The following is a 26,598-nucleotide window of genomic DNA, read 5'->3' as shown; positions in this document are numbered from 1 at the left end:
ACCAACCCATGCATTTTCACTTACTATTTCCTTCCAACCTGTTTGCCAGTTCCTGCGTTATGATCCCAAGAAAGGCATACTTTAATAATAAAGACTTAATTATCCCTTTGCATGAAAATTTTCTAAACTCCAAAAAGCTTTATGAAATTGCAGGAGAGGGAATATACAAAGGCCATTAAGCAACAGCATTATGTATGGTTACCCAGGACTTTGCACACAAAACTCTGCTAAAGCTAATGGCATTTATGTACTTAAGTTTTCCAAACAATGAGTTGAAAAATATACCCTTAAGAATTGTTTATGCCAAGAGAGACCAACTATTTATAATCACAAGAGGAGTTTCTGCAAAGGTCTGTGCCAGGCACAACCGTCCTGGCAAACATCCCTCCCAGTTTGCAAGTACTCTACTCTACTGTTTTGGGCTGGAAGTGAAGCATGAGGACAAAGACATACTTGCAGCTTTTTCCTAGTCTCAGTTAAATTCAGAATGAAAGAACAAACATATAAGAGGACAAAGGGTATAGAAAAATAACAACACAGGCAGCCCTGCCTTATTTTAGTGAAAGGATTAATACGTGCGGCCCTGCAGTAAAGCCAATCGCCTGTGATCAGGGAATAGTATAGTTGTAATCCCTTTACTAGACCGCTGAGTTGATTGATTAAATTGAAAGTTGTGAGTCAGTGCCCCCAGAACATCTTGGAAACTTCCAGTCTCTGCATATTCATACAGTCCTAATGACCTTCCACTGGAAGGAAAAGTGTGCGCTACCTGCAGAGAACACAAGAAGAAAGGCTTGGGAGGAAGCTAAACTTTTTCACAACCTCCATCAAGAGTTTAATTAAACTCTCTCTAACATAATAAGCTTGGTTCAATTTAAGAGTAGAACGTGCCATGTTTTCCCCGCACATGGAGCTTCCCAGGGTCTTGCTGCTCAAGTGGAAAGAACAATGGAAAGCAAAAGGCTTTCTCTTCACATCTGGCTCCTCAAAATAGGGCTAAGAAGCTTTCTAGAGGGTGGTGCTGCCTGGGACAGTTAGTGTTTACAGATGTGAGTGGCTTTCAGTCATTGAATGCAAATGGCATTTGCTTTGTTTCACATAGCCTGGGAAAACCAAGAGGAGGAAGAGGAAGAATGTTCCTTTATCCGCCCACCCACATTAAGATTCAGGACACAGTCTTTTCAGCTGTTATTGGGTCCCTAAGCAACCTTTGAAGAGAGCTATACATCTGTCCGGCTGTCCCTACCACAGCGGACATGGATTCATTTGGCTTTGCTTCTCAAGTCTCTGGTTCCGTCCTTGGTCCTTTGACAAAATTTTTAGGTAAACATTTCTTGCCTGCAGACCTGAGTGGCTACCCAGCTCTTGGGCTAATTCTGCCTCCGTCTTAAACTTCTATCTGTCATCTGAAGGTGGGCTCAACAACAACAACAACAAAAGAGGGTTCGCTTTTAAAGTGGAGGCTAAAAGCCAGAAAAATATGTTTAAGTAGCAAGGTGGGAGAAAGCAAATCTCAATACCAAATAATAGTCATTTGAGAGCTGAAAGGGAGCACTTCTCTGATGTGAGAGAAACTATAGTCTAGGTTTCTCTTGCCCCAAGAGGAAAAGAATGGCCAATGGTGAGCACTCTGCAGAAAGGCAGTACATACACAGACAGCCTCAATGATTGTGAACTTGGAAGTCAGATCCAATGTGAAGTCATGAATCTGAGACTTACTATAGGGCCTTTTGAAAGTTGCTTAACCTCTGTGCCTCAGTCTCCTTATCTACAAAGCTGGGGTAATCAAAGCCCCTACCTCATGAAGCTGCTTTGAGGACGGCTTGGGTTCAAAGCTAAGTTCCTTCCTTTACTAGTCATAAGACCTTGAAAAAGACACCAACTGACCTTTTTTGAGCTCTGATTTTGCCTGATAAAACCAAAACCTACAAAACTGGGTTACTGGAAGGTTAGATGAGTTAATCCTCTTACAGTTCTTGAAACAGACTTGATAGATAGTGAGAGCATACAGAATGTTACCCATCTTTTCCTTTAAAATGAGAAAATTATTAAATGGGTCTTAGCTTAGTACCAGACACACAGCAAAAGCTGTGTTGGTTACAACTGTAGTGTGCTTATTTCTAGCCTTGTCGTTATACCCACCCAAATTCTCAATCTTTAAATCAGAATTTAGCTCTGATCTTGGGCAAGTCCTCTCATCAGATTGGCTTCCGTGACCCAGTGAGAATGCACTGAATTTCCTTCATGTCCTAAATGGACAGAGGGCTGAGTTTCAGGTATATTTTATCATTCCTAACTTTACAAACACTGCTAAAGATGCATGGCCCCAATTTTAAGATTAAAAGACACTTTACAAAAGACCTCATTCTACAGACAGCCTAACTGTCAATGAAGAAAGAGTGTTCGCATTTGTGACTTCTTCCCCCTCAGAAAGGAATTTAATAACAAACATACATTTCACAATCAGCCAGGCAAACACATGGAACTAGTCAGCTAATTTTAATTGTAAGTTAGTATTTACTGCCTTGTATTTTTGTAAATCAGCTAAGGGAAGTAAACAGAGTTTGGGATTTATGTGCTCTGGGGTTTCTGTTGGCCCAGATCAGTTTTACTTGGTTTCTCTCCCTTCCTCCAACCTCCCCAAGTCCACATAAGCAATTCATACGTGGAACCAGCCTCAAATTCTTCTAGGACCTGGGTAACAACCAATTAGAGAAGAAGCGAAGCTGGGATGAGATAAGGAAATCAACTTCGTTGTTGAGCTGAGTCTGGCCCCTTCTGTCTTCGCCAGGCCAAGTCTTATCAGCCTTTTTGTTTCAGCCTAAACCATCGCTTCTTCAAGGAAGTCTCTCCTGATACCCCTCCCTGGACTGGGTCTGGTTCTCAAAGCCCCTTTACAACCCTTTGTACCCTTCCAGCTATTTATGGTTTAGTAGGACTGCTGCAGGTTTCCTTAGGGTCATGTTCCTCTAGATATGCATCTAATTTAAAGTTTTACAGAATTCAAGCTTAATCCTAACAAAGGATTAAGACTGCTTTTTAAAACCAGCTATGAAACGGTACAGCTGTGTACCAGTCACATAAACAGTTTAAAACTCACTCAGTCACCAACTCTGAAATTATGATTCTTGACAATTCTTTTTAATCTGGGAGAGGGGGGATTTACATTGTTTTACGTTTTGTGTCCAGCTGGACTTTAGTACTATTTTTATATTTTTTTATTAATCTATGTATATATTTCTATGCCCCAAATTCACATCCACATAAAATGAAGCTGCCCTGTAATTATTTGTTTAAATAAATTAGCTGTCTTCCCCTCTAATGGATAGTGTCCAGGAACTGTGGCTACCCATTGCTTATTGCAGTACATCCAGTGCCCAGCAAACTGCCTGGCTCGTGGTAGGTAATAGAAACTGACCTCTTCTGAGAGTCTAAAAATAGGAACAATTTTCTTTTCTCCATAGACAGGAAGGACAGTGCTGTCTTCCATCTCAAAGACAGAGGCAAGACTTATCTTCTCCTTTGGGCTCCAACATTCTGTCTACTCCTACATCATGGAACAGATCCTAATTGGCAAAAATTATTCATCAATCTGTTTCTTACACTAGAGTCTCAGTTCTCTGAGGGCAGGGACAATGTCTTGTTCATAACTATACCACCATCTCTCAGCCTGTGCAAAACAGTAGACCTGTGTGAGTATCAGGTGGATAAACTAGCCTCCTGGGGTCCACCCCACCCCTTGTAATGAATGCCACATAGGGCAGAATCTAAACCCACTCTAAAATCTATCTTGGTTAAATGCATCCTGCTTCCTTTAATCTATAAGATCTGGGGAAAAAAATCTCTCATATCTTCAACTATGGGACATGCAATTATAATTAGCACTTTCAAGGTACTGTGAATATCAGAAATAACATTGGACAAACTTCCTGTATGATCTTTTTCCTCACCTTCAATTTCCTGTGTCCTCTTTGCTTTTTCTTCACCTTCTGTAATGGTTTGTGAGAGACCTCAAAGAAAGGCATTGGAATTAATTGGGACCATCACTCTAGCCTTAGCTCCAGCATAGTATTTGATAGGGAATTAGTGGTCAATGCATGTTTTTCAGTGGGCTTACTGTAAGAAGTCTTTTCCACTTTCAAGAAAGTATTCTAGCTACTTAAGACAATCATAGGAAGGGGGAATGTCTATGTTCTAAAAATCTTAATGAACTTATCAGAATTGTACACACAAAACTCCTCTAAAGCTAACAGCATTTACGTGCTTAAGTTTTCCAAACAATGAGTTGAAAATATACCTTGAAGAACTGTTTATGCCAAATAAGGCTGACTGTTCATGATCATGACTGGCATTGCTGCCTGTTTTGTGCCAGCCACTGCATTCCTGCCAAACATCCTCCCAATTTGCAAGGATTCTTGGGTTTCACATTGGAAATAAAACAGTAAAATGCCTCTTCAACCCAACATATGTGGGTCTTATTCTTCATTAGTACTGACTGAGGCTACACTGATTAGAATAACATCTTAGCTCTGTTTTGAAATGCTTATTTGGGTTGACAAAGTGACATGGATTTTCAACCAAAGGGCATGGAAACAAGTGAATAGAATTGTGATGTCAGTTCGAGTTCTTAACACACAACACTTGGAACATGGCTCACACCACTTCTGTGCCAGAGGCACCAAATGAGAAGTTGTCAGTCAGATATTTTCATCAGCCAAAGCAAGAAATCGGCTCCCCATCCTGGTGGCTGCTGGGCCAAAACTTGCAGAAAAAAGCAAAAAGCAAGGAGCTGGCAGGCCAAGGTCTTAGATTTGCTAATCACAGCTACCAGAAATTATATACTTGGAGAGTAATTCACAACAAACAGGACTTACAGACAAAAGTGCTCCTGAAAAGTGAGCCTGCTGAAGGCCTTTGGGCCTCCTTAAGACTCAGCCCAGCCCCTGGGTTCTAGAACTAGTGATTTTATTTTCTTTTTTCTTTTTAAATAGACTTTATTCTTTTAGAGCAGTTTCAGGTTCACAACAGAATTGAGCAGAAAATACAGATAGAACCAGTGATTTTCCTTGTTGGAAGAATTTTGGAAGAGCTTAGCCACCGATCATTGTCCAAGGTCATCATACCTAATGGTTAAGCATGTAGACTCTGGAGCCAGACCAAATCCTGCCTTCACTACTTACTGTCTGTGAGATGTTAGGCAAGTCACTTGATTAACCTCTCTGTGCCTCAGTTTTCTCTTCTATAAAATGAAGATGATAACAATGCCAATTTCATAGGATTGTTGTGAGGATGAAGTGAATTAATAAACGTAAGGACCTTAGAAGAGTGCCTGGCATATGTTAAGTGTTATATAATTGTTAGTTATTATTGTAATTCATTTTAAATGTATTTTTATTAAAGTATAGTCAGTTTACAATGTTGTGTCAACTTCTGGTGTACAGCACAATACTTCAGTCATATAAGAACATACATATATTCATTTTCATATTCTTTTTCACCATAAGTTACTACAAGATACTGAATATAGTTCCCTGTGCTATACAGTATAAACTTGTTGTTTATTGAATTTTGTGAGAATCCGCCTGTATTTCGAAGTGAGAGACACTGCCAGAGTTCAGTAGGTGTTCTGTGTGATTCACTGGGTTTGTAGATGTAATTCTTGGTGTATTTGTGGGAGAGGGCGAGCTGTGAGTCTCTCTAATCAGCCATCTTGGCTCAACCTATAATTCATTTTTTTGTGATCAACTTCTTGCCTTGGATCCCAGGCCTCATAATTGGGTCTCAATCATTGGCATTCATTGATTCCATAGTTATCTAAGGACTGACTACTGTCCAGCAAACAGTAATGTTGCCCTTAATGTTGCCTTGCTCCCCAGTGAGACCCACGTGGAAGCTCTGTGTTTTTCTTCCAGGGATGAGATCCCTCCCTTGTTCCTACCAATCCTTCCAAGCCCTGAAATTCTGCCTCTTACTGCTGCCAGACCTGCCTGATGCCCAGTGTCCCGGGTCTCCTACCACCAGGAAGTCCTTGACCTGCCCACTCATCTGCCCTCCTGGTCTCTCTGTCTCATCTTTAAGCTCATCTGCCTGGTCTGGTCTTGATTCTGACAGCACCCTTGCAACTTGTTCGAGCAATGAATAAATTAACCCTTTATTCCCTCCAAAGAAACACTAGGAAGTCAGACCTTATCAAATCAGGGGAATTCCTGCTGCCATCTTACTGCAATAATTTAATCTCTAAAAAGTTTAGGAAAAAACCTCCAACAACACTAAGGAAATATCCCTCTAGTCGTAAATTATCCCTCCTCATCAAGAGAAAATAGACTTCTCCTGCTCAGAATTGCACAAACAGAATTCTTCCATTTCACCAGAGCTCCAGGGAATAATAGGCCACCAGCTGCCTCCTTGAGCTGCAGGTTTCAGGAACTTGCAAAGGGGAATTTTCCATCCTGACTGTTGCCTTTGCAGTGTTCTCAGCTGCCAGCACATGGTGGTGGGCGTAGGTCTCAGCCAACCTTTGTGTTCCTAAATAATAAAGCTAAGAGACTGTCCTCCTTCTCTACAGAGCCCTGGGCACTCATCAGTCAACCAACTTTCCTGTGTACACCTCCTATATGCAGGCCTTCAGAAGTTTTTTTAAAAAAAAGTCACCTCTTTATATATTTTTAAAAAACGTTGATGAAAAAGCTAGTACTGAAGGCAAGATGAACAAAGTTTTATACTACTAAAATGGAAGGGACTTGCCCAAGGTCATGGATCCCAGATATGGTAGATCCAGAATATAATGACATCACTCTGGATTAAAACACAGATTCTTCAGCAGGGCTCCATTCACTGGGACCTGCTCCATACCAGTCTCATCTCTTGTTCCTCTGCAGCTTGTCCTCCTGGCTCCACATCCATCTTGTGTTTCCAAACACCACCCTGCTCACTGTGATCTCCAGGCCTTTGCACAGGCTGTTTCATGAGCTTGCAACACCCTGTTCTGCACCCACCCCCTTCACCTAGCTGATTGCTGGCCACTCTTTTGTTCTCAGCATAAACCTCATAAACCCTACTTTTGCCTCAGAAAGCCCTTTTTAGTTCCCCAGTCTGGATTAGCAGCCCTCCTCCTTTCTGCTTCAGCCTTATTCTCTCATGACATTCCCATCCTGCATTATCATTGTTTACATGTTTGATCCCCCTAATATGCCGAGACAGGACAGAGCCCTTGTCTGGTTCGGCTCAGAATCCCCAGGACCTTGTATACGACTTAGAGCATCTAACGTGTCACCAGTGAGGATTTGTTGTATTCAGATGAACCAAACTCTCTTCTCTACTAAGTTGCCTCTCTGACAGGTCAAATCCTAAAATAAAGATACTAGCTTTGCAAGTCCTGGCTAATGACTCCATGCAGGTCGAGTGCCTGGCCCAGAGTACATGACCTCTGATCTTTAAAATGTGCTGGGGTAACCTTTGACCTCCTATCTGCACCTCTAGCAGACAGCGCATCGCTTGTCATTTCCCTTTCACCGTCCCCATTACATGAGAATTAAACTTTTGGTTTCCATACAATGCAGCTCAAGCCTGGGGTAGTCCAGAATGAGCCCTGAGAGACAAGGAAAGAAAGATAACACTGCTTCTACCTTCACATTTTGTTTTTTTAAAAGTGGATTTTGTATTGAAATATTAACGTACATACAGAAAAGTGTGTAAATCCTAAGTGTATAGGTCACAGTTTCCCATTTCTTTGAACACATTCGTGTTATCAGTATAAAAATAAAAAAATTATAGGATTCCAGGAGCATCCTTTTTATCCTCTTTCAGTCAGTCCTCCACTGAGAAAGGGCAACCACCATCTTGACTTATATCATAAATTAATTTTGCCTGTTTTAAAACTTTTTATAAAAAGAATTTTACAGTGTGTCTGGCTTATTCTGTTTAGCTTTGTAGTTTGTGAGATTCATCTATATGGTGTTGTGTAATGTTGGTTTGTTCCTTCTCATGGCTGGGTAATATTCCATTGCATGAATATACTACATTTCATCTTTCCATCTTATTATGGATGAGCATTTGCGTAGCTTCTAATTTAGAACTATTACGAATAGTGCTGTGTAAGCATTCAAGTGCATGTCTTCTGGTATATGTATATATTTCTGTTGGAGTAGAATTACTGGGTCATAAGATATGTAGCCCAGCTTTAGTAAATTCTGTTAAACAATTTTCCACAAGAGAGGTCTGGTGAACCTATTATCTTGGTCAACACTTGATATTGTTGGTCTTTTTTATTTTAGCTACCTGGTGTATGTGTAGTGATATCACAGTGTGATTTGAATTTGAATTTCTTTGATTTAGACTACTATGTTATTATTGGTCATTTGGATAATCTGAAGTGCCTATTAAGGTCTTTTGACCACTTTTTTCTATTGAGTCATCTGCCTTTTTCTTATTGGTATGTAGGGATTTTGTATACATTATAGACATGAGTCCTTTGTCAAGTATATGTAATACATTCTGTGGCTTGCCTTCTTAATTTCCTAATCGTTTGATCAACAGAAGATTTTAATTTTAATGTAATCCAAATGATCTTTTCCCTTCATGGTTAGCACTCTTTGTGTCTCATTTAAGAAATCTTTGCCTACGTCAAAGTCATGAAGATTTTATTCTATGTTGCCTTCTAAAAGCTTTATTGTTTTTACTTTTCATGTCTAGATGTTAAGGAGGTCTATAATTGAATTTGTGTATGGTGTGAGGTAGGGGTCAAGATTCTTCCCCCCCCCCCCCCCCAGAATCATTTATTGGACTGCTCAGTCTTTCCTTTCCATATTGGTGTTACCTTTGTCATATATTAAGTGACTGTATATCTGTAGGTCTATTTCTGGACTCTGTATTCTGTCATTCTGTTCATTGATCTGTTTGTCTATCCTTTATGTTTGGAAGTGTTAGTTCTCCAGCTTTGTTCTTCTTCAAGATTATTTTGGCTGTTTTAGTTTCTTTGCATAAATTTTAGACTCATGATTTCAATTTTCATTTTAATTTTCATTTTTTAAAAACCTGCTAGTATTTTTTTGGGGTTCATGTTGAATTTATGGACACATTAAGGGAGCTATGACAACTTTGCATTATTGACTCTTCTAATTAAATGAATGTTTTATTGCTCTATTTATTTAGATTTACTCTAAGTTCACTCAATTTTTTATAGCTTCCTGTGGTGAAGAGCTCTTGCTCATTTTTCACTAGATTTATTTTTAGATATTTTATGATACTGTAAATATAGCTTTTAGAAAATTCATTTTTTGTAACTGATATATAGAAATTAAATTGATTTTGTATATTGAACTAATATCCAGAGACCTTGCTAAATGCACTTATTAATTCTGTTTATATGTAGATTATTTTGAAAATTTTACATACACAACTATATCTTCTGTCAACGGTTCCTTTCCAATCCTTATGCCTTCTATTTCTCTTTCTTGCCTTACTGTACTGGCAACTGCCTCCAGTTCAATTTTGGGTAGATAGTGGACATTCTTGCCTTGTTCCTAATCTTGTGGAGAAAACTTCTAATGTCTCATTATTAAGTATTACTTTTGCCATGTCTTTTTTGTATATATTTTTATCAGATAAAGTTGCTGAGATTTTTATTTCTCATGAATGGATACCAAATGTAATCAAATGCTTCTGTATCTATGAAGATATTCGTATATTTTTCTTTTTTTTCTGTTAATATAATGAATTATATTGATTAAATTTTGAATATTAAGCCACCCCTGTATCCCTGGAATAAACCCTATGTGGTTGTGATATGGTATCATTTTTCTAAGTACCTGGGTATAGAATTTGCTAATACTTTGTTTGAGGTTTCTGCATCTATAGTCATGAAAGAAATTGGACCCCTATTCTTCACTTTTACCCTCAATTTTGAGGTGGAATTTTTCTTTTACCCCATCCTGACTCCTCTTTCAAGCTATGTATGAAATTGGTTCAAAAGATTTTGCTTCTATTATTAGCTTAGCAAACTTTCACCAGAGCCTCCAGCTTCCCTCTCCCAGGCAGAAGAAAAAAACCTTCCCATAATCAAGATCCTGGTTTAACCGCTCACAGGCAATGTGTCCACTGGCAAATTACAAATCCTCTCTGAGCCTTTGTTTCCTCATCAATGAAAGGGAATTGAGAAGTAAATTAGCTGATACATATGAAAGCACCTAGTACAAGTGTTTGCTCAGTAATTTCTATTTCTCACTATCTCTTCTCTCCACGGCCTAAAACATTTTTAAATACAGAGGAGCACTGGCTTACTTATTTACAGAGTTAGCTGACAGTTAAGATTTAAACCTGAAAAATGAACTAATTGGAATGGGAGAAGTCTTTTTTTTTTTTTTTTTGGTTACACTCTAAAAAAACAAAACAAAGTTATTTACTGCTCCAGCTAAGTTTTTAAATACAAGCTCCTAGATTTTTAAAATTAGATAAACATTGCTAGAATTTTATCATTGAAAGTGCTAGAATTCTTTCCCTGGGGCTTCAAACTCAGGTGTAAATGGTGTATTAAACATTTGAAAGTTGTCCAGGGATATACCCTCTCTTTCATATGTAACAATTTTTATATAGAAAAGACAGCTTAGAAGGACACTTTTAAGTGAAGTCCTTCTTCCTAGAAATTTAACCCCAGTGCTGTTTGTCAGAGCACAATAAACCTTTAACCAGTCTCTAGACTAGCAATGGGGATAGGAGTTTGGAGGTGACCTGAGATTATGTTATTTACCTCTGAGATGAAAACCAGGTGATTGGCTAGGCTTTATAAATGTCCAAATAAATCAGAGGTCAGAAGTTCAGAAAAGTTGTGTTGGGAAATCTGAGTTTAAAGAAGGCTGAAATTTATGAAAGCCAAGAGCCAATACCCACAGTGTTGTCAGAGGCACTAGATAGGCACTGTCCTATTTATTCCCCTGGTGTCCCTACTCCAAGAGTTGATTCCAGTGTCAGCCATAGGTAGCATCAGAATGACTTCTTAAATAACTCTGGACTTGGCCCAAGCTGTGACCCTAGGGGAATAGAGGGGGCATGGCCTTGGCAGACCAGATGATAATCTCAGCTCTGCCATTTATCAGCAACTCAGTTCCCTCATCAATAACATGGGGTTGGTAACTGACCTACCAAGTGTGACCACTGTGAGAACAGGAGAATATTAGCTATGAAGTGCCTGATGCAGGGAATGTGCTCAATAAGTGGATGATAATGATGACAATGGCAACAATGATGATGACAATGACAGTGGAAATAACATCCGTAGCTTTGGGTGCAGGATGCTGAAGGGTCATCTGTGTTCTATAAAACTACTCTGTTTACAGAAACAAGAGGAGCAGCCCCAGGTGGCTCTTGTCTAATCTCCAGACTTTTATGGATCTCTAGACCCAGATACATGATCTTAATTGAAAGTGCCATGTCTCAACTTCCCCAAAAGCAGAGCCTGAGGCAAGGATTTGGTGCAGATAGTTTATGTAGAAGGAGATCCAGGAAGCAGGAGTGAAGGAATTGGGGGAAAATGATAAAGAGAAGGAATCTACCTAAGAGTGCATTTTGAGGTCACTGGCATCAGTGTACCTCTGAAAAGTGTGTAGAATGCCTTCTAGAATTATCCATCTTCCAGAGTTGTCCACTAGCACCCACCACTCCATAGCTGAGTATTGTCTTCAGGAGCACCAACTTCCCTGAACTCCTAGGCACTTGCTTGCTATCCAAGCAGGTACTCAAGGCTTCAGAGAGGACCATGAGGCAGTAAATGGAAAGAAACGCGATACACTCGAGATAGATACTCACTGGCAGGTGAGTGTGTGCTCACATCTGCCTCCCACTGTTATGGGCTGAAGTCAGAGGTAGATGGAGGGTGTGTGATACAGAGCATCAAATGCAACTACTGCAGGCCAGATCTTAGTTCAAGGGCAGGCTCCTCCTGCATGCTGTCTACCTGCCACATGTGCCTTACAGCTGTGAGAGACCCCAGTCCCCAGTAAGACCTATCCTTTCTCATCTCTACTTCCCAGAGGGGCTACCTGCACATTTGGTCCTTACACTTAGTAGTGCTTAGACCTATCTAAGATTCCACAGTTGTGCTGACTGAATGATATTTACCAGACACATGTAGCTATTAAAATTTTAATGGATTAAAATCAAATAAAATTTAAAATTAAGTTCCTTAGTCACACTAGATACACGACATTTCAAGTGCCCAATAGCCACACGTGGCAAGTGGCTATTGGACAGTGGAGTATAGAACACTTCTATCTTCCCAGAAAAATTCAGTTAGAGCTTTTCTAGAGTGAGCCTGCTGGGACAAAATCCTGGCTCTACCACTTACTAGCTGGGTAACTCTGAGCAAGTCACTTAACATTACTGTGCTTTAACTTCCTAATCTGTAAAATGGGATTATCTCAAGGATTAAATAAACAATAACATATAAAGCACATAGTAAAGTCTCACTAGATATTAATGATTATTATTTCCCAGTTTCTCAGGCAATTCCTATGTGAGGGAGGCAGTTGTTAAAGATCCTTCAGTCCCAGTAGAGGTCCCAGGTCCTTTGGGGCTCATCTCTGGGTTCCTAAATTGTCTCGACACTCAAGATGTCCCTGCCATGTGTCGCCAAGTCTCAGAACAGAAATGCTTCTTTGGTCACTGCCTCCGTCTCAGCCTCTTTTCAGTCCCTCTCCCTGACTCCAGAAGATGGAACCTGAACGCTGATTATAAACTTAAGTCAGGGGCTCTACTGCCTGCTTCTGAGAACTTCTGTCTGTACACTCGACTCATTCTGCTGCCATTTTCCCACCACATGTTCCACCCACCCGATGGGCGTCTATACCCTTTCAATGCTGACTGCCACCTGAACCACAGCTAAGCTTCCAGCACCACTTGGAAAACCCAGATATCCTCTAGAACATTGCCTTAACCAAATAGACAGGTCCTATGCATGTTCCAGTTTGCTTCCAACTCCTGCCTTCCCTGGAGAAATGGAATATTAATATTAAAAATAGTATTTATTGAATGTTTATTATATAACAGGAATTGTACTGTTTTTCTATGGATTTCCTTCTGTATTACCCATAGTAATACCTACATGGTAGTACTATTGTTATCTCCATTTCACAGATAAGAAAACTGAGTCTTAGAAAACTTAGGTAGTTTATTCAAGGTCACATAGCTAGTAAATGATGGAAACAGGAATGTGGTGATGACCTTAAACCAGTAGGAGGTCTCTTTTATCTTTCAAGACATTTGAAAGAAGGATGAGCTGATACATCCAACAACATGAATGAATTTCAAATGTATTTATGCTAAGTTAAAGAAGTCAAACTCAAAAGTCTATATACTGTATGAGGCCATTTGTACTATATTCCAAAAAAGGTTAAAGTGTAGGGACCAAAAACAGATTAGAGGTTACCTAGGGCTGGGGATGGAGGAATGGGGTTGGCTACAATGGATATGTGGCTTTTTTTTTTTTTTTTTTTTTGGTAATAGAACTATTCCATATTTTGATTATGATAGTGGTTACATGATTGCATGCGTTTGTCAAAACTTGCTAAACTACACATTAAAGAGGATGAATTTTATTGAATTTAAAGTATACTTTTATTTTTATATGGAAAATAAAACAGACAGTAATTTTCTCCCAGTTGCCCACAGAGATGGTCCAACTGTGGGAATAGAGGGGAGCAAAGTCAAAGTTTCAAAGACTTAGTTGAGTAAATGAGCTCAGGTGGGAGTTCAGGATCAGACTGCAAGGATTTGAGAAAAAAATTCAAGGAGAGGAAGTGAAAAATAGTACACTTAAATTTCCTGAAAAGCCTGGAGATGCAGGAAAGACAAAAGGTAGGCTTTGTGGAAGGAGAGCATTGATGGAAATTTTTTTCACCCAGAATGGGAAAACTTGAACTTCTTTATTTCAAGGGAGAAATGCTTCAGTGAAAAAGAGATAAAATGTTTACCTTACCCATGTATTTACTTTCTCTGGAACTCTATCCTTTCATGTAGATCTGAGTGTCCATCTGTTTTCATTTCCCTTCAGCCTGAAGAACTTTTAATATTTCATATACTGCAGGTGTGCTGGTAATAAATTTACTCAGCTCTTATTTATCAAAAGAGTGTTTTATTTCACCCTCAGTTTTTGAAGGATATTTTTGCAGGATATAGAATTCTAGGCTGACAGGTTTTTTATTTCTTTCAGAACGTTTGAGGTGTCATTTCATTATCTTTTGGGTTGTCTTGTTTTTGAAGTCAGCAGTCATTCTTTTCTTTGTTTTCCTGATTATAATCTGTCTTTTATTGCGTCTGACTCTTTTAAGATTCTCTCTCAATCTCTAGGTATCATCAATTGATTATGATGTGTCTAGGTGTAATTTTCTTTGTTTTAATCCTGTTTGGAGTTTATTGAGTTTCTTGGATCTGTAGGTTGATATTTTTCATCAGGTTTGGGAAATTTTCAGGCATCATTTCTTTAAATATTTTATAACTCAGTTTCTCTTTTGTCTCCTTCAGGACTCCAATCACTGCTATGTTAAACTGCTTGTTGTTCTAAAGGTCACTGAGACTCCATTTTTTTTCCAACATTTTTTTTCTCTGTGCTTCATTCCGCGTTGTTTCTATTACCCTGTCTTTTAGTTTACAAATCTTTTTGTTTGCAATGTCCTAATACAGATATATTTTTCAGTTCTAAAATTTCCATTGGGTTTTTAAAAACAGTCTGTTTCTCCACTGAGGATCCCTGTCAGTTGACTCAGTAAGTCTATTCCTTAAATTCTTTAACATATTGCTAATAGGTGTTTTAAAGTCCTCATATGATAACCCCAACATACCTGTCAGCTCAAGAACTTTTTTATTGACTGGAGTCTCTTCATAGTTATAAATCATATTTTCCTGCTTCTGAACAATTTTTGATTTTATGATAGACACCGCAGATGCTACATTGTTGAGTGCATTGTTGAGTGTCTGGATTTGTTGTCTTCCTTTAAAGAGTATGGAGGTTTGATCCAGCAGATTTACTGATAGATTTGCTTGATTCACTTTCAGGGCTTGTTTTCTAAGCTTTGTTAGGCCCATGCTTTAGGACTAATGTAATTTTATTCCTAATATGTGGCTTTTCTAGGGTCTCAGTTGAACATAAAATGATTAGCAAGGTCTCCCCAATATGGATGGTTGGGAGTCCTGCATCTCTAGCATTGTGTGATCTCTAATTTCCATTCAGCTCTTATCTCCCCAGTGGCTATTCTCTCCCAGGCCTTGTGGAGTGTCACCCTGCACGGGTGTAGCTTAGTGTTTGGTCACAGAGTCAAAGGGACTTTTATGCATATTTCTGATTTCTCTGTGCAGCTCCCTCCTCCCTGGCGTTCTTACCAGTAAATCCTATCTACCTTAGTAGCCTCAACTTCCTACCTCTACGACATCAGCTTAGCCAGATTGCCGTTCTCTGCTGTGCTCCACTTTCCTGCACCACGAACCAGAAAATGTCCAGGACAAACCTGGGACTCATCTCTTGTGTTTCCCTTCTCTCAGGGATCATAGTCCTTTGCTATCTGTTTTCCAACTTCTGAAAACTGGTGCTTCATATATTTTGCCCAGTTTTATAGTTACTTATGTCCGGAGGGCTAGTCCAGTGCCATTTGCTACATCAGAATCAGAAGCAGAAGTTAGACGAGCATATATATAGATTTGGGAGTTGTCTGTAGACAGGAATATCTTAATCTCCTCTCCACAGTGCCTTCAAGATAAAATTAAAACTTACTGTGAAGACATACATATCCCTTTATGATCTGCCTGGCTGACTGGCTTCATCACCAATAATTCCTTTCTTACAAATACACACACATACGCACACTACCTTGACCTACTTTTGGTTTTCCATGAACCTCTGGCTTTTGTTATGCTCTTCTTTTGTACATACTGGTCCCTCTGCAAAAACACCCTCCCTTCTCTCCCCTCATTGCCTTGCTAACTCCTACTTAATCCTTCAAAATGCAGCTCAACTGCTGTCTCCTCCAGGAAGCCTTCTCTGGTACAGAATGGGTTAAATGCCCCCTTACTTGTGCTTTTATATTAGCATGCTTTTGCCTTTAGCAAAGCTGTATTGCAAATACTTTATTGTAATCGCCTGTTATGACTTGTCCTTCGTGCCCTCCACCCTACCCTCCAGACTGAACATCTCAAGGACAGGGGCCCAGTCTGATTCTTTTCAGAGTCTCCATGGCCTAGCACTGGTTTTAGGAAACTTTTTCTATAAAGAGCCAGATAATAACTGCTTTGGGGTTTGCAGGCCAGACAGTCTCTATTGTAACTACTTGACATGCCCTTGCAGCATGGAACTAGCCATGAACAATATACACAAAATGTAAAATAAAAAACCTTCTTGGAACAAGAACAGGCAGTGTGCTGTAGCTTGCTGATCCCTGGCTTAGCACCTAGTGTTTTCCTAGTAAATGTTTGTTCAATGAATTAGTTAATAGAATAGAATAGAATAGAATATCATTATTGGAGGCCTCAGGGGAAACGCAAGGGAATGTCATTGATCGCCTGAGTGTAAGAAGTCTCCCTGGAATGGAAAAGTGACATTTCTCATGAGACCTTAAGGAAGGAAAAAAGTAAACGAGGCAGAAAGAGAGAAAGTTGAGGAATCTCTGGCCCACATGACAGCTCTCCCAATGCAGGGATTTTTTCCAGGAGGCCATACTGGGATGGGATCCTGAAAACTAGACTGGCTCAGAGCGAGTTCCTGAAGCAGCCAAGAGTAGGAAGAGCCAGAGGGCAAATACAAGCTGTGTACTGGGCAGCACCCCGGGGGCAGACCCAGAGGAGCCACATTCTGTGGCCAAATCCAGAGAATCAGAAGCCAGGCAGATCCTGAAATTGGGCTCAGGGTGAGAATAACCAGGACAAGAGCGAAGTGAGATCCAAGACAACTTTTGTGCCTAGGGTTAGAGGTCCACAGCATTCTCCTGTGACCACTGGCCACGTAGTACCTGGATAAGTCTATGGATGTGTTAATCTTTATCTTCTCAGAAGAGTTAAGTGACAGAGTTATTGCTATGAGATAGAGGAGAGGAGGCTAGAACTTAGAACTGATGTAGCTACTATAACAAAATCCAAAAGGGCTCAACCAGGGCCCTAAACAAAGATTTGCTGAGATATGATGGGTGAAGCTGAGGTTGGATAACAGGGGGTGGCAGCAAACTAGTCACCAAGGCTGTGGGACATTCTCCAGTGAAGCTCTAGGAATGAGTGTCAAGGAAATGACTGGGTGGCTTCTGCAGGATTGGGATTGGCAGGGAAATGCAGACACTGGCAAGGCAGACCAGGAAATATGGGCTGTCACTGAATACGTGCCACATGCAGGCACTTCAGAGAATCCATCTACTGTGCCACACGCCTCCTCCTCCACCAGACAAAAGGCCAGACACGGTTCTTCTTTCAGCAGCACTAGCCTTTTCAGCATCATTGTGAACACTGGTAATTTAGCACCAGTGATTACAACAGAAAAGATGTCAGAAATGAGGAGGCTACACATAAATTTAGGATACCCCCCTGGAGTGGCTTTTCAGACAAACGCACACCTGGTTGGCTATCAGTATCTCAAACCTGTATGTCTAATCATTTCCTCCTCCCAGCCTCTCACCTACCTCTGTCCCATCTATGCCTCATCCAAGCTACTAGGAGTAAACATCTAGACTCAGATATGTGTGAGCCACTTGGACACTGCCTGGGCCTGAGAGGGATGCTAAACCAAAGAGCTGTGGCCTTACCTGAGAACCAAAGTGTTAGCAATGGTCTCTGTTCCTCCTCTGTCCCAAGACTGAAGCCCAAGTGTTTCCGCAAGGACCCCAGTGGTAGCCTCACTACGTATTCCTTTAGGAAGCTCACAAGCATTGCTTTGTCCCCGTCTCCCCAGGCCTCCTGATGCCTGCAGCCTTTCTCCCACTCCTCCCTCATTTCCTGGTGGACAATGGAACCCAGGACGAAACTTCTTTGTGTCCCATCTAACTGAGGTCCCTCATTCCCCTGAGATGGTACTTATTCCTTTTCTCTTAAGTTACATCTTATGTTTCTTATCTCCTATATTGAATTAAAGGCAAGTTCATGTTTTACTCATTTTTGTAGTTCCCGAACTACAGCCAAGGAGGAAACTATAATTACTGTGGGTCTACTGTGTGCCTGTGATTGCACATACCTCATGTCATTATTTTGAAAATTGAATTTAATTCTTCTAACAGGTGGATAAGGTAGGCATGATCATCCCTGAATTACAAAGGAGGGAGCTGGGACTCAGGGAAATAAAGTCATTGGAATTTGACCAAGTTTATACGGCTAGTGAGTGGCAGTGCCAGGATTTGAATCCCCATCTTCTGGCTCTAAGACCAGTGCCTTTCCTTTAGGTTGTTGTTTGCTGTTTATTTTTTAACAGCATGCAGGAGAGCTGATTGCTTCAACCCAGTAGGAGTTAGGAACTCTGCTGAACTGAGGCTTGAATTTAATCATATTGAATCAAATCTGTGCAAGTCTGCTCCCAAATGCTTCCAGCACATATATTGCCACCTTCCCATTTGATTATTTGGTTGGAATGCTTCAGGGAGCACGTAGTAAGCATTCACAGTGCATCAGGCAACAGGGCTAGGGACTGGGGCTACAGTGCTGAAGACAGGCTTCCCCAGGGAGTTTACAGTCTAGTGGGGAAACAGACATATAGCAGGGATCATAAATGTGATCTGTGATGATACAGAGAACAAACTAGTGGTTACCGGTGGGGAAGGGGGAGGGGCACAATGTGGATGAGGGGCAAGAGGTACAAGGTACTATGTATAAAATAGATAAGCAACAAGGATATGTTGTACAGCACAGGGAATATAGCCATTCTTTCTTTTGTAATAACTTTAAATGGTGTATAACCTATAAAAATATTGAATCACTATGTTGTACATCTGAAACTAATATACTATTGTAAATCTGTATATTGAAACAGATATAATATTGTACTTCAGTTTTAAAAATGTGATCTGTACTAAGAGGAGACAGAAGACAAGGGCTTAAGTCATTCTAGGGTGGTCTTGGGAGGCTTTTGGGTAGATAATGAAGGAGGAATGAGTTCGCTAAGCCAAGAGGAGGAGAGCACAGAGGGAACAGCATGTGCTCAGGAACTAGAGTACAAAATTGCAGGTAGGATGGGTCTGGAACAAGGGGGCATTTTGGTGGAACAGAGCAGGAGGGGCAAGAGATGCTGCATCTGGCCTCCCTGTGTTCACATCATGAACCAAAGGTCATGGGTGGCTCCAACCCTTGCCCCTATACAAGCCATGCTCTTGGCCTAGATGATAACTAGGACATTCTCCCTACTCAGGAAGTGAGTTAGAGAAATAGCTGGCAACATCTCCATCTGTCTTCTCTAGGAGTGTGAGGGAAAGACACAGAGTCTGCATTTCCCTGATGTGTGGGAAATAATGAGCCAGCAATTGAGCAGACCCACATGGTGATGTCATCCCTCAGAAAGCTGTGCAGGTGGCTTTGTGCCCATGTTCTTGATGTGCCCCTGGGTCTGAGGACCCTGGGGTAGCAGGTGGCAGATGTAAACAAGATCAGGGCCTGTTCAGAAGCATTTTATTAAGTCGTGGGGTGGACTGGAGAGAAGTCCAGTCCCATGGGGTAGTAAACTGCAAATGTTGGTTGTCCACCCAGTTCAAGTTTTCCTCTTTACTATCCCTGAAAATGTTTCTTTACTTGAGACTTTATAAAACCAACCGAGAATGGTGGAGAACTGAGCCAACTCTATGATGAGCTGTATGTAACTTAGTAATAGAGATGCATCTATAGTCATCATGTGCAAAAACAAATCCAGTGTGGTGCTGGTGTTGACTCTCTTTCCTCTTCTTCCTCCCTCCGAGACTTTGAAAAGTCTTCAGGCCAAGTTCTGTGTTGGTCCTGCCCAGACCTTATTCTGTTCTCCCTTCACATCATCCATTAATTCCATCCTACATCCCTCTACAGTCATCATCCTGCATCATCCTCACCCAACCACTGTGGACCAGTCACTTCCTTGTATCTGCATCACCTCTCCTGTCCTTTCACGGGGCTAGCCTGCCTGCCTCTCACCCTGGAAGGTGCATCCAGCTAAAAACAAGTATGCTTATTCCCAAGAACTGTTAAGCCTACTTCCTTTCTCCCTCCCTTCCTTTTTGCTCCTTGCTGCCCTCCCCGGCTCCACACTCCAATTTTGCTCCCTCTAATGCGTTCTTCACACTGCTGCCCGGATGATTTATCTGAAATTCAAATGTGACTGTGTCATTCCCATGCTCAGAACCCTTCGGTGGTTTCAGACCCTTTCAAATGACATCCGAACTCCTGAAGCATTTAGAACAAGGACATCCATGAGCAGGCTCCTTCCTACCTCTCTGGCATCACTGCCTACCTCTCCCCTTGACAGAGTGTGACACAGCAATGTGAAATTACGTATGGCTCCCCAAACACGCAAGGTTATTTAGTGTTTCTGAGTCTGCCAGAAACAGCCTTTCCTCTCTGTTCTGTCTTACAAATCTGATCAGCATTTAAAATTCTCCCAACTTTTCTCTGCTCTGAGCTCTTCCCAGACAGAAGTCATCATGCTGGGCTGCCTCTGTGTCTTGTTCGGACACCTACCATTGCCCTGTCTGCTTATTTCCAAGACTTACTTACTTGTAGGGACTCTTACTCATCCCTGAATAGCACAAATCTAACACAGAGCAGGTGCTTGGCCATCACTGGTTGAATCATTGTCCAATTACACCTCCTCTCCATGCTTTGAGGGACTTGTATTTTATCCACAGCCACACTGATACCTGCATCCCAATTGGCTTTCACAGGTCGGGCCAATCACTGGTCTGCGATCATCGGCGGATCCCACTCCAAGAATTACGTGCTGTGGGAGTATGGAGGATACGCAAGCGAGGGCGTCAAACAAGTTGCAGAACTGGGCTCACCAGTGAAAATGGAGGAGGAAATTCGACAGCAGGTAAGAAAAACAATCATAGAATCACCGAAACCCAGAAATGTAGTCAAAGCGTCTTTTTAGGTTTCTTTCCCAGCGGCTTGAAGTTTATAGGACCATGTGCTGGAAAATTGGTGCCATAGGAAGTGAAATCTAGCTGCTGAGTTTGGGGGCTTTATGTTCAGTAGAGGACAGGGACACCTGTGTCCACCTTGTCGTCTCAGATTTCCCCTGGATGTGCTTGTTGTTTCTTCAGCTTGTGCTTAAAAGCTATGGCCGTGTTGTTGGGATGCCATGTCTCTGTTCTCCTGAGGTCGGTGTGGTGGATTACGGTTTTCTTAATATGATCCTTGAGAGGGTTGGGGGAGTGACATTCACACTAAGCTGAAATCACCATTTCTAAAAATAAACATTTGTGCATTGACACGTGCTTTTTGCACCTATGTCTTGACGTGTTTGGTAAATTAGTCAGTGATTAATCATGGTCATTACACGCTAAAGCATCTTTTATATACCATGTATCATGTCCTGTGCGCCCAGGAGCCAGACCATTATCTAGGTCCCCATTCATACCAATGGGAGATGGGGAGAGATAGTCCATCAGTAAAAAAAAATATTGTCGGGAAATTCCATCACCCCTCATCAATAGCTCTAGAAAGAGGCTAGTGAGGGATCTGGAAGAAGAGCTACAGTTTTTTGAAGGCCATTCACAGGCTGCACTGTGGGAGGTGACAGTCCAGCTCTGGCAGTCACTACTCACAGAAGCCCTTCGGGCCTGAGAGAGCCTGGTAGGCAGCCACATCTCGCTGCCCAGGAGCACTCAGGAGGGAGTAAGGAAAGAGAAGACCGAGCTTGGGATGCGGTCATTTCACAGCACAGGTCACTGCAGGCCATTGCTCTGGTCACACTCCCATCCCACATCTCCTGAGACAATTTCGGGGGCCCTGAAGACCCTAGGCCCTGTGTCTCACAACATGTGTGTGCAGGAGGGCGAGCCCATCTGAGGCCCCCAGTGCTTCCTCTTGAAGTTCACCATCTGGACTCCAAGCTCCCACAAACCCTAAACTGAATGCAGCATTCCTACTATAATCCCCTGAGGAATCCTTTTGGGCCAGAGTCCAAAATGCCCAGGAGTTAGCTTGTTTCTCATTGATTTGATTTAAAACCTTTCTTCATTCTTGGAAAAATTGTTTAACCCAATGTTCTAAGAGAGCATGTTATTATTCATCACAAGTTTATCCTACTAGCTACTCAGTGTTTCGCTGACTCTGGCTGCCGTACCTCCTAACTGGTATCACTCATTTGGGCTACAGTGCACCACATTCGTCTGCAAAGTCACGAGGGCATCATGTTGGTCCTAGTCTGGCTTGTCAGGGAAGGGAAATCCCTTGTTTGGGTTCTTGGTTCTTGGTTCTCAGGCATGGAATTGTGATACGCCGGCTTGTCAAGTTCTGTCGTGTCGTGTTGTGTGTTAAAACCATTTGTTACAGATAATAGTTGACGTAGTGAAGTTTACAAATTAATTGGATTTAGGTCAAGGGCATCTTCATACTCGTGCTTGTGTCACTTGTTGGCTGTTTTAAGGAGTTTCTGGAGAGAAGTGGAGCACATATGAATTATGAGAAACTGAGAAAACATAGTGCTGGCGAACATAGCAGTGAGAAGGCTAAAAACTGATGGATAAGACCCTGCCTTAGAATGGGGCCTCCTTTAGGAAAACATTCTTTGCTTGCTGTGTTTCTAACGAGCACCTGGGATTAGCTCCTGTACACACAGACAATATTTGGCTATCCCAGCTGGCTAGTGTTCCTGATGTTAAGTCATCATAGTGCTTAATTACAGGTACTGCACACAGGAGTTAAAAATCCCATGGAGCATGTCCTAAGGGATCATCTGTCCGGCCCTCTGGGTGCTGACCATGCACTCTGAGCTCTCACCTCTAGTTGGAGAAGACAAGATTATCATCCCAGTTTTGCAAATAAAGAAACTGAAGCACCATCAATAGCTAGAGAATTCCAGAACTTGAACCCAAGACTGTCTGACTCTGCAACCTGCACCCGCAGGGGCTCCTGAAAATGCGGGGTCCCTTGTTTAAAACTTAAGAGTTTCAAGTTGGTGACCCTGTGAATTTCACACCATTGGGCCCTGAGAATCTGCAAAGATCACACACTCATCAGGCCGGCCCTGCCCATCCGCTTTCCCTGCCCCATGGAGAAGCTCCCTCCACCACCCCAGCCTCTGAAATAAGCCTGTTTCCAGAGCTCTGCTAGCAACACATCAAGCACCCCAGCCCCCCAGCTCATCAGAAAGTCAGGTGGATAGAGTGATTTCAGGGTCCCTTCCCTTCCGAACAATTCATGGTTCTAAATATTGTTCCCTGCAAGCACACAATTTATTATATTTTCCTGTAAGTCAGGTAAGGAACAACATAAAAAGGAGCAAGAATATGAATCCTCCTAGAATATAAAAGTCCTCTGAATAACCAGGAGCTTGTTTGAACACATCAACAGACTAACACAGTGTTCTCAGCCTTTAATGCCTTATATCCTACCAACCACTCTATCAAAGAACCCAAGTCCAACAAGGATGAAAATAAAAAGCCCTCTTTTGCTAAGAAAAACATTTATATGCTTCCCAGCACTCTCTTATTGTAGACTTATCGCTCACTGCAAGTTTCAAGGGCATTAAAAATCACAGCAGATATTGTTGGAGGTAAATCTTATGCTAATGGCTTTCAAATACAAATGAACAAAAATAATAATCCTATTAATAGTGGAAAACTGTAATAATATTATTGAGTGTAAATTTTAATGTTACTATAACTGCAAAACACCAAGAATATTAATGAAAAATGACCGCAGCATTACTGGCAATAATGACACTGGTGGCTGGAGAGAGTCAGGGAAGGGCACAATGCACACTTCTTTGCAGGGAACGGAGGCCAGTGTGTCCTAGTGGGGACTGTGGATTAGAAATACTGAGCTAAGGCCAGCACCGGGCAGGTCACAGATGGGTCACCAAGACACGTGGAGGCGTAGGGAATGGTAGATCGCACGTGTAGGTAGGTAGACCCAGGACCTAAAAGTGAGTCGATACGTACTCATAGTTCTGAAAACATTACACTAAGACCATTTCTACCCCATCAAGTGCACATTTATGTCATGTACACTAGGTGTCTGCTTCTCTGCTGGATGTGGCCCAAAGATGGTGCACCCTTCACCATGTTTTTCATGCTAGAAACCTAGTCATTATCCTTGATTCTGCCCCCTGCCCCAACTTTTGCCTTCTCTCCTAAATTCCTCCAGTTCACTTCCTCATCACCACATCTCCATTTAAACCACCTTCATCTATTGCCTAAATTATTGCACAAGCCATCTGGTCTCCCTACCTCCAGTCTTCCTGTTACTCACACTGCCTCGTGGCCATTTTATAAAATACCAATTGGAGTATGCCACTCTCCCAGTTAAGATGTTTAATGGCTCCTGACTGACCCTAGTCAGGATGAAGTCCAAACTCCTTTTCATAGCTTAAGCACCCTGCATGATCTGGCCTTGTTTACCTCCGCCATCTTAAATTTCTTGCTGCAGATCCAAGCTTTACCACTGCAGAACCTCTCAGTTTCTCCCAAGAGCCATGACCCTCTGGCATCTGAGCCCTCTGTCAGCCTGGAACATCTTGCAGCTCCCCTTCAACTGGTAAACTCTTTATCCTTCAGGACTCAGCTTAAACGTTGCTTCTTCCTGGAAGCCTTCCCAAATTCCGTACAAAACTGGTACCCTTGCCAGGTGCTCCTGCAACACCCTGTACCTCCCCTATCATTACAGTCATCACGTTTACTGCAAGTCCTTGTTTGATGTCTCTTCCTCACTAAACTGCGAAGTGCAAATCCATCTCTGTATCCTCTGAGCTGGGTGTAGTGTTAATTGCTTCATAATTGTTTTGTCAACAGAAAATCGACCAGTTGATCAAAGAAAGAAATGGAAAATTTTATTCGAGCCAAATGTGAGGATTATAACCTGGGAAGAACATCTCAGAAAACTCTGAGAACTGTTCTACCCATTAGAAGTCAAGGCACAGTTATGTACGTTTTTTGAGACAAAAGGCTATGCATCAAATGATGTATTATTGGCAGTTTACACAACCCAGATCTAAGCGTCATTGTAGTGGGTCACGTGACCCCTTACCAGATTGAGAAGGAATGTTACCTTTTAAGGAGTTGTCTTGTTGATGCTGGGAGAACATTGCTCTTTATGGTTGAGCAGGTATTCCTGCCGGTTTGATCGATGCATAAGAGAGGCACACGATGCACAGTGAGGGGAGAGAGGAGACCAAAGGGCAGAGAAGAATTTTTTGTGTTTAAATTGTTCTCGCCTTGCCGAAAAATATGAATTTTATTTCACCGTTTCTTCAGTCTACTAATTTATTCAATAGCTTCACTGAACACCTGCTAAATAAACGATCAGATCATTCCCTACCTTCATGGAGTCCATGTTCTAATGGGGGAGACAAGGGAAAAAACAGTTAAATAATTATAAATTACAATAAGTAAAAGAAACCCACGGGAGTGACATAGAGACCAGTAGTAGGGAGGGACCTTTTTAAGTAAGGTGCTCAGGGATGATCTCTCTGAGGAGTGCCCATTAAGCTGAAACCCAAAAGAAAAGCATGAGGAAAAGACCAGTCTGGATGGTGACAGCAGCATGTAACATGAAGACTGAAGTAGAAAAGAGCCTATGGTGCTTGAAGAACTGAAAGCAGGTGTGGCAGAGGAGAGGGAGTGAGGGCATGAATGAAGGACACATTGTCTCCGGGCTGGAGAAATTCACAGGTTGGGTGGGAGAAGCAGATACATAAATAACCATTTCCATATAATGTACTTAGTTGCTTTAGGGGAATCTCTGCTGCAGCTGCGGAAATGCAGGCATTAGACTGTGCCCTGGAGGGAGCCCTTGAGTGTGCAGTTCTCGGAGTTCCCCCAGCCTTTAACATCCCCTGTTCCTTGTGGACACACATAGACGTGTGTTAGTTTCCCCACCCCTTCCCCTGGGTGGGCTGGGTCCACAGCTCTCTGTGCTGTCTCTCTCCTAGACTGAATCATCCCCACTCATTTCCTTCTCCATCTCCCAGACAGGCTCTGTGTCCCTGGAAGGCAAGTGCTTGTTGGTTTTCCTCACTGCTCTGTTCTTATGCATTCTATTGCTTCATTACAGTTACTTTTTTTTTAAATTGAAGTATAGTTGATTTACAGTGTTGTGTTAGTTTCTGGTGAACAGCATAGTGATTCAGTTATTCATATATATATATTCTTTTTCATATTCTTTTTCACTAGTTACCTGTATCTCTTCAATTTTAAATGTCTAATTATGTCATTCAGATTATTCTATTATCTCAGGGTCTTAGGGACTAATGTTTCTTTGAATTGAATTTGCTCTCTCTCCCCATCACTCGCTTCCTCATTTGATTTTGGTTATTTTGCTCATCTTCAGTGGGTGCTTTCCTTTGTTTCCTGTGGGAGTGCTATGCTCTCAAGTTGTGGTGTCCCGTTAGGGGGAGATTGCATTTTTGTCTTTCCACCCGAGTTTTAATGGCATTTCTCAGCTTGCAGTTGCCTGCTGCCTGCCCAG

The 26,598-nt window shown here is 41.7% G+C and overlaps 1 protein-coding gene across 2 annotated transcripts in view; it reads left to right on the top strand.

Annotated features, from left to right (window-relative positions):
- The window catches only part of SPON1 (spondin 1), a 243,212-nt gene that overhangs the window by 124,850 nt on the left and 91,764 nt on the right, over positions 1 to 26,598 (top strand). For both annotated transcript variants that reach the window (XM_045524132.2, XM_010964837.3), the window contains exon 6: positions 20,850 to 20,998. In XM_045524132.2, the coding sequence (XP_045380088.1) occupies positions 20,850 to 20,998 (149 nt within the window). The remainder of the gene's footprint in view (positions 1 to 20,849; positions 20,999 to 26,598) is intronic.

This window comes from Camelus bactrianus, chromosome 10, assembly GCF_048773025.1.
Source record: "Camelus bactrianus isolate YW-2024 breed Bactrian camel chromosome 10, ASM4877302v1, whole genome shotgun sequence".
NCBI lineage: Eukaryota > Metazoa > Chordata > Mammalia > Artiodactyla > Camelidae > Camelus > Camelus bactrianus.
Note: the sequence above shows the minus strand (reverse complement) of the source record. Positions and strands in the feature narration are given on the sequence as shown.